This window comes from Chionomys nivalis, chromosome 2 (genome assembly GCF_950005125.1).
Source record: "Chionomys nivalis chromosome 2, mChiNiv1.1, whole genome shotgun sequence".
Lineage (NCBI taxonomy): Eukaryota > Metazoa > Chordata > Mammalia > Rodentia > Cricetidae > Chionomys > Chionomys nivalis.
Window position 1 is genome coordinate 11670405 of NC_080087.1, and position 9046 is coordinate 11679450.

The 9046-nt window shown below is 41.6% G+C and overlaps 1 protein-coding gene across 1 annotated transcript in view; it reads left to right on the forward strand.

The window, feature by feature from the left end:
* The window catches only part of Rsph3 (radial spoke head 3), a 29603-nt gene extending 20793 nt beyond the window's left edge, over window positions 1-8810 (forward strand). Inside the window, exons 5-9 of the mRNA XM_057753868.1 lie at window positions 1375-1520; window positions 2166-2369; window positions 4171-4333; window positions 7604-7690; window positions 8235-8810. Of these exons, the coding sequence (XP_057609851.1) occupies window positions 1375-1520; window positions 2166-2369; window positions 4171-4333; window positions 7604-7690; window positions 8235-8575 (941 nt within the window). The 3' untranslated portion in view covers window positions 8576-8810. The remainder of the gene's footprint in view (window positions 1-1374; window positions 1521-2165; window positions 2370-4170; window positions 4334-7603; window positions 7691-8234) is intronic.
* The last annotated feature ends 236 nt before the right edge of the window (window positions 8811-9046 follow it).

Genomic DNA, 9046 nt, shown 5'->3' on the forward strand with positions numbered 1-9046 from the left:
TTCCACCAGCCCACAGATGGCCTCACCCACAATGGGCTGGGCCCTCCCCTATCAATCACTAATTTAGAAAATGCTCTACAGGCTCGCCTACAGCGGGTCTTATGGAAGCATTTTGTTAATCGAGGTCCCCTCCTCTCAGGTGCCTGTGTCAAGTTGACAAAATTAGCCAGCACAATTTCAGAGTAGCATTATTACTCACAACCCAACTTAAGTCACTTTTCATCAAGACTGATGAGAGCTTCGCAGCTCTGTGTGGACATTTGACTTGTCTGTCCGAAAGGTGGCGCCACTCGTATGTAGTCATCTGCCTTTCACAAACTCTCTCTCCCTTGCTCTCCATGGCTTTGCACATTAGGTGCCCTAAAGCAGGTTCCAGGGTTTACTGCTTTGTACAGTCTGCTGGCAAAGCATTTCCTGTTGACAGACCTTGGTAAGCTGAAGTACTTGGTGTTTTCCATAGACTAATGTGACTTGAGATTCTTCTACCTAGTGAAGACCATGAGCAGATTCACCAAAGTTCTTTCTGGAGTAAAAGCAAAAAGAATAAACTTCCCCCTGCCCTTGAGCCAAGCCTAGAATGAGTGAGTGCCAATGATTAGCCATCTTTGTGATTCTAACAACTAAGGCTTAGTCTTGGTCCTTGATGTGTCAAAAGCTATAAATGTGGCCAACACAAAACTGTAAACTGAAAACATGAAAGGTTTTACTAATTTTTTTGTACCTCGATTGTGCTGTCTCAAGCATTCACTTTGTAGATGCCACATCAAGTCATAACTACAGAAGACTGGACACATAATATTCATGTGATCTGAATGTAAGTGATCCAGCCCCTACTTCTTATTTACTGTTGCTTCTGGCCCTTTACCTATGATTTTCTTATGTTAAAAAAGAGTCTATGTGGCAAGTAACTTTGAACCTTTTTACACATGAGAAACTTAGGGCAGAGAGCTATATCTTGGTTTGACCCTGTGTTCAGCATTTGACACAAGTGTTCAAGTCTTCCTGTGGTACCACATTGCCCTGCCTCATCAAGTTATTAACGTGGCATTTATTTATTAAAGTGTCTATTTCTAAACTGTGCATAGAGAGAATACCAAAGAACAGTTTGATTTGATGCATGATTCTTCAAAACCCAGGCACGTAACACACGATTATAGCAAATCTTGTATTTACTAGAAATGCAGTCTCTTACTGTGGATCCTGGGTTGGCCTTAAATGTAGCTCCTCCTGCTTCAGCCTCCTAAGTGCTGGGGTAGCAGTTATGTGCCCCTGTGCCTGATAACTTCTTCTATTTGTTGACATTTCACAAACATGGGAACGTCTTAAATAAACCATAGTTAATTGTAAACCCACAGTACATAATGTTCTTCCTAGAATTATACCTTGAAGAGATTGCTGACCGCATTGTTGAAGTCGACATGGAATGCCAGACGGATGCATTTCTGGACAGACCACCAACACCGCTCTTCATTCCTGCCAAAACTGGCAAAGATGTGGCCACCCAAATACTAGAAGGAGAGGTACAGTGCATCCTTCTGGCTTCCCTCTTTCTTCAAAGAGGACATACAGTTATGACATAAGTCACTTGTGGAATGCATGACTTTTATGAAGGGATTACATGTTTAAAAATTCTGAATGGCATTTTCATCTCCATGTAGAATGCATGAATAGGTCAGTTAGTGGAATAAAAAGTAATGACTACATGAATACTGGAGTAGAGAAGTACAAGGAATTTGTTTAATTGTCATTAAAATTAGAAGACAAAGTTAGCTTTCAGTCACATAGAAAGCTCTGATGTCCGACATGAATCACTTCAGATGTGTGCTATTCTCGGTCCTGAGTCAGTAAATGTTTAGCAGAAAAAAACAGACCATGAAAGACAGGGACATTTCCCTTTAGTTTCAGAGTTCTGTCTTAAAATCATTGAGAGTTGTAGTTCATATTGATAAATGTAGATTTTTTTATTATTTTAACTTAGTAGATTTTTGCCTATAATCAGAAGACTCTGCTGTGTGCCTTGTAGGGCTGCTATGAGAGTACAGACACAGAGGCTGTGCAGAGCCTGACACACAGCCGGCACAGCACCTCCTGTTGGCATTCTCCTTACATTCTCTTACACATTTGGTTCAGGATTCAAATTGTGTTTGTTTTCTTCTGTGTTTAAGCTCTTTGACTTTGACCTTGAAGTCAAACCAATGTTACAAGTTCTGGTGGGGAAGACGATTGAACAGGCCCTCCTGGAGGTCATGGAAGAGGAGGAGCTGGCCAATCTGCGGGCCAATCAGTATGCATACGAAGAAATACGCAACGTGGAGCTGGCTGAAGTTCAGCGATTGGAAGAGCAAGAGAGACGGCACCGAGAAGAGAAGGTAGAGCTGTCTGCCTGCCTGCCTGCCTGCCTGGCTGTCTGGCTCTCTTACTTCCTCTCTCATTTCTTTGGGAATGGACCCAAGGCCTTCCATCTTTTATATATGATACCCGAAGCTGATCGTTAGTCTTTTGGCTACTTAATACATTACATTCAAGCTTACATAAAGCTGGTGGTCTTTTTAAATACATGTGAAGAAGATCTACAATATTTGTTGCTCAGATCTCTCTTGTAGATCATAAATCTCTCATTGTTGACTTACGTTGTAAATTCCACCTTCTATTAATCTACCTTAGTCAGCTTCCAAAAGCTTCCAATGAAGTGCAGGGCCTATATTACATGTGTCCAAGATGGATGGCACTCTTAAATATCAAGAGCTTTGGAGGAGTGCTAGAAAGGAATACCTTGATTTGCCATCATCCAGCAGCAGAGAGATGAAAGGAAGGAAAGAGGTTTACGGGGGTAATGAGCAGAGATCTGCAGAGAGCGCTAAGTCTGTCTCCCAGTGGCCAGGCTCTGGTTTCCAAAGTATCTTTTATGAATCTTCAGTAAGAAAAGTTGTATAACTCATTTTAATATTTAACAGAAAAATCCATATTTAATCATATTTAAAGGTCTTTCTGGTATTGACAGTGGCTGTTACCCTTTCTTATGCACTGAAACAAGGCATAGTGCCAGAGTACTTAAACCAATGAGAATGATTTCCCAAAGAGCCCAAATTACTGTAAAGAAAAGTATGTTTGCTGGGAAATTATACTCAATACTTAATCAACTCGATTTTGTATCTTCTTCCAAAATTACTATTTATATGAAGAACATAGGACTCATAGTAAGGCATGTTCCTGTGCAAATCTTTGCTTGCATATATAAAATAGACACTTTCTGTAGAAACTACATTGAAATAACAAAATTATCAATATGTGTGTGTGTGTGTGTGTGTGTGTATATATGAAAACTCTAGAACATAAGTCATCTAGATTTGTATATGTTTTTAAACCTTGAAAATAGAGTATTTAAAAATATGTTAATGCTCCCACTTTTATATAGACACATTGAAAAGCATTTTTTAGCTTTGTAGATGTGATATGACCTAAAGGAGACAGCCACACACAGCACAGCAAGCTTCATGACCTTCCAAGTCATTTCAGCTTTATTAATTCAAAGAGGTGAAAGGCGATTATCTCACCTGAGGAAGTCTCTGCGCCCTTAGTAGGAGACATAGCCTCAATCCTGGTACTAAACACAAGTCAAACAATTGGCTGGTGTTCTTTGATGGAAGATTCATCAGGGTAAAATTTCTTATTTTACTACTTTATGGTGTTGCTAATAAAATGCATGTCATCATCTACCATGGTTGTTTAGACAAGGTCTCCTGTGTAACCCGGGAGAGCATTTAACTCATCTACCGTGGTTGTTTAGACAAGGTCTCCTGTATGACCCAGGAGAGCATTTAACTCGCCATTCTGTCCTGCCTCGGTCTCCCAAGTACAGGGATTAAAGGCATGTGCCACTACGTCCAGCTGCCATTATCTTTTTAATAGCATGCGTACAGTTAAGTGTAGAAGTTAATTTACTTGAACATGGGTCAGGAGATGGGTTTTTCCTCAGGTTCCTTTATGTCTCCATAAGCTCATGCCCACCAGATGCTCAAACAATCTACAGTGCAGTGAGTCCTTGCAGACATCTTGCTGAGCACTTTTGACAGCTGTAGACTCTTCCACATACCTGGCCACACTGGCGCCAGTGCTAGGGAGGATGAAATAGTCAGATAGCCACATGCAGTGACATCTTTCTCTTCACAGGAACGCCGTAAGAAACAGCAGTGGGAAATCATACATAAGCACAACGAGACCTCACAGAAGATCTCAGCTCGTGCGTTTGCACAGCGGTACCTGGCTGACCTCCTCCCGTCTGTCTTTGACAGTCTCAGGAACAGTGGCTACTTTTATGATCCAATTGAAAGAGGTCTGTGGAGATTTTTGTTATATTGACTGTTACACCAGGGATGTTCTTACTGCTTCAAATTTATTTTATATGTATGATCACTGCCCTAACAAGCCAGCCTCAAACTCATGATCCTCCTTTTCCTCCTGAGTGCTAGAAGCACAGTGGTGTGTGCCACTATGCACGGCCTCATGACCATTTCTATTTTAAATTGGAATTTCTATATTTCTGAAACAAAAGTTATAGTTGTTTAAATGTTGTTCATAATAAGTATCATGCCCCTAATTTTGTACCATTAATAGATATCAAAAGAAAATTTAAAATATTTAAAGTAGTATATTTATTTAGGATATTAGCATCTCTATTAAGAAGCAGGATTGCCGGGCAGTGGTGGCGCACGCCTTTAATCCCAGCACTCGGGAGGCAGAGGCAGGCGGATCTCTGGGAGTTCGAGGCCAGCCTGGTCTACAAGAGCTAGTTCCGGACAGGCACCAAAGCTACAGAGAAACCCTGTCTCGAAAAACCAAAAAAAAGAAAAAAAAGAAGCAGAATTATATATTAGAAAGTGCAATGGACTTGATGTCAGAACATGAGTTTAGGTTCCAGTTTCATTAGCTTTTTGACTTTCAGTTGCCTCATGTTTGAAATGATGAATTTTTTAGGAATTAAATCATAAAGTACATGAAATTTTATATACAGAGATTCATTCTGTTTCTCTAGAGAACCTTGGCTACAACATACTTTGGCACTAGATGTGGTTCTAGAGCAACAAAGTATAAGGATGAATTTTTTTAAGTATCTGGATCAATGCAGGCAGTGGTGGCACAGTCCTTTAATCCAGCACTCAGGAGGCAGAGGCACGCGGATCTCTGGGCTTGAGGCCAGCCTGGGAGTATCTGGAGCAGATTTTCCAATTGCCAACAGTTATGGTTACTAAAGCCTCTCTCAGAAGCATGGAGAGCAGCAAACACCTGTGGTGTGAGTGTTCAACAGACTTCTCTAGACAAACGCGTTTGACTGACCTACTGTGAGAAGCAGAGTTTAGTGACACTGTATATGAAGCTATGACAATTTGTGGAAAAAATAAGAAAAATGATTGTGCTGGTTGGTTGCCCCTAGCATGGCTGGATAAATTAACAAAACAGTAGGTCCCATGATAAAATTCACCTACTGCTAGCATCTCAGGTGATGGAGGATAGCAGTGAACTCAGTGACAAAATTGACTGGTCGAGATGCGTAGTAAAGTCTCGAGGCTTCTAAGTACACGCTGGGGGTGAATCTTTTCTCCAGCAGCACAGAGCACAAGCTGCAGAAAATCAAACCGAAGCCCTCATTATACGATTGGCTGAATTCAGCAACGATTCAAGTGCCAGCTTCAGGCTGCTGGTGGCTAAAACACAGGCCCTGACTGGTAACGAATGGCATGCTGTCACTTTGGGTGTGATGTGAGGGAGGACACCACTGAGGCTGAGAACTGAACTCTTGCATTCTCCATCACTTACCTCCCCAAGGATGTGTCTGCACCCTTAGCAGAAGACATAGCCTCACTCCTGGTACTGATATCTGTACTAGTCAGGGTTCTCCAGAGAAGCAGGGCTGATAAATAGAATGGATCTATGTGTATAAAAATGGTATTTGTCAGAGTGGCCCATCTAGTAAGGAGTTTGGTTCATGAGGCCGGATTCTCATCTGGTCTGAAGTATACACTGGAATCCTGAAAGAGGCTCTAATACCAGGGAAGGATGAACTTACCAGTGAGTGGGAGGGCATGCGGACAAAAAGCCAAAGCTTCCTTCTTCCATGTCCTTTGTATAGGTTGCCACCAGAAAGTGTGACCCAGGTTTTAGCTGGGTCTTTCCACCTCAAATAATCCAGTCAAGGAAAGTTTCCTCACAGGTGTGCCCAGCTGCTTCCGCTCTAGTTAATTCCAGATGTAGTCAGGTGGACAATGAAGAACAGCAGCTGAGGTGTTTAGTCTCCAGCTGCCGTGGAACTGCAGCACCAATGTTCTGCTGCCGTTCCACCTTGTGTTCTAGCTAGGCATGTCAGTCAGCCGCCACTGTGACAGAACACCTGGGTGAATCGGCTAATCGTGTAAAGGATGAAAGGTTGCATTTAGCTCAGGGTTCAGGAATTTCAGTACAGATCCATACAGAGTTGTTTGACTCCGTTGTTTCTGGGCCTCTATGGGAAATCAAAGCTGTTCCAGTAAACAAAACTGGCCGGGTGGTGGTGGCTCACGCCTTTAATCCTAGCACCCGGGAGGCATAGGCAGGTAGATCTCTGTGAGTTCGAGGCCAGCCTGGTCTACAAGATCTAGTTCCAGGACAGGCTCCAAAGCAACACAGAGAAACCCTGTCTCAAAAAATCAAACCAAAAAAAAAAAAAAAAAAAACAAAAAAAACAACCCAAACAACCAGAAAAACAGTAAACAAAAGGGGTGTGGTCCCAGCATGCCCTTCAAGAGCACAGCACACACTTCCTCAGGTAGGCCCCACCTCCCAGCACACCATCAGCTGAGAACTGTGAGCTTTGGGGAAATAGTTAAGATTCAAGCTGTAGAGCAGACTTCTTACTATTGGTCACAGAGAACAGTAGTGCTTGTTTTTGTTTTGTTTTGTTTTTTGTCTGTTACATAGTTTAAAGCTTGAAAATAAAAATCTTGCCTGAGATATGTCATATATAATAACAAATACTATATTCTATCATTCTCTATTATCATCCTATTAAATAGATGCCTAAAAACTAACTTGAAACTTTGAGTGTAGATTCAATGGGCAGTCTTGTTAAAATGCTTAATACAGTGAACTTCCCACTGAAGTTGGAGCAAAGTTCCTACGAATAGAAGTGCTTAGTCTCCACCGCAGCAGCAGTGTTTCCTAGACGGCCCCTTCCCAGAGCCCCTTTCATCTGGTCAGGCTCCATTGGCTCCGACCTCAAGGGACGAAGTCTCTTTCCCAGCAATACTCGTGCTCAGGCTTGTCCCACTTCAGCAAAGGTTTCTCAGATCAGCATCTTCTCTCTGCCATCCCTCCTTCACCTATCTCAGATTGTGCTTGTGGGCCCAACTGTATTTCGACTCTGGAAAACCTCATGATTTGTAAAATACCATTTCTACTGCAGTAGAAGGGAAGTTGAGCAGAGCATATGTAGAGAATACGGCAAAAGTGATGCTGTGTGAGTCAATTTAATGTTTTATGTTGAGAAGACGGTGCTGCTGATTATTACATACATTAGTATGAAGACATACTAATGATTTGCAGAAATGCTTAATGAAATTCTTTATTGCAGACATTGAAATAGGATTCCTTCCATGGCTAATGAATCAAGTTGAAAAAACCATGGAGCACAGCATGGTGGGAAGAACCGTGCTCGACAGTAAGTTATTTTATATAAGAGTTGTTCCTAAACTTGTCAGTGGGGAAGAACAAGTGACGAAGGGATATTAGTGTTGGTGGTGCTTCTTAGACTTGGTTGATCAGTTGTACTGAAACAAGGGTGCAGCTTCCACCCTCTGTAATTTCATCATGGAATATTTTGTTGTTGCTTTGTACTTGGTATTCAAAGAAGCAAAGAACATAACTTGTTCAATGCATTAATTGATACTTGTTGTATATGATAAATTTATAAAGGCTAATGGGAAGGGGGAAAGGCCTAAGTGGTACTTTCTACTCATTTATGGGCGGTGGTAGCACACAGCTTTAATGCCTGTAATCAGGAGGCAGAGGCAGGTGGATCTCTGTGAGTTCAAGGCCAGCCTGATCTACAAAGTGAGTTCCAGGACAACCAAGGCTACACAGAGAAATCCTGTCTTGAAAAAAAACAAAACAAAACAACAAACAAAAATAAAACAAAACAAAAAAAGCTTCTACTTATCTAAAAGGAAAGTATGGAAACTCATAATGACCTCTGAACCTTTCAGTGTTGATCCGTGAAGTGGTTGAAAGAAGGCTAAATAATTACGAGAACAAGGAAGACACACAGCCCTCTATGAGGTCGGATGGTGTGTATAGCGGTCCTGACACAGTGACAGACCCCTTGGTGAGTTTAGAGTTACAGGAGTCAACCTTATCCCCCACCCAGAAGCCACCTTTAGAAAGAGACTCCTTACAGAAAATACCATCCCAAGAAAGGAAGCCTGTGGAAGAAGGGGAGCTCTTTTGGCAGAATGACCAAACAGAACTAAAGGAGTCTTTAGGGGAGGATCTGTCACAACCAGAAGAATCATGGGAGTCAGGAAGCCAGTCAGCAGCTGGTCAGTAGTAATATAGTCAGGTACTGGTGCATGTGATCCCAGACTTTAGAAATTATGTGACATTTATCCACCAAGTCATCTTGTCTAATTGGCTGAACACATCAATTTCGATAAAAATAAAACTAATAAAAGAGACCCTTTTCATTTATTTAACAGAATATCCAAAGACCATATTGTCATACTCATAAGACTCTTTTCTAATCACTAGTTTCCATTACTGTCCTGTATAACTAGTAAGTGTATCTTTTCTTAATCCTCCTCATTTTGTGAATTAATTCCTTCTTGGTAAGTCTAATATCTCATGTTAGTTAATGCTGCTGTCAGTCATTAAGCTTGTCTTCTCTGCAGGAAACTACCCCACGCACTTTGTGAAGAATCCCTGTGTGTTCCTCAAGGCTGAGGTGCATCCTCCCTGTGAGGAGCAAAAATCCAATCCTTGTTTATATAAAATTAACCACCACCCCCTCCACCTTCAGTAT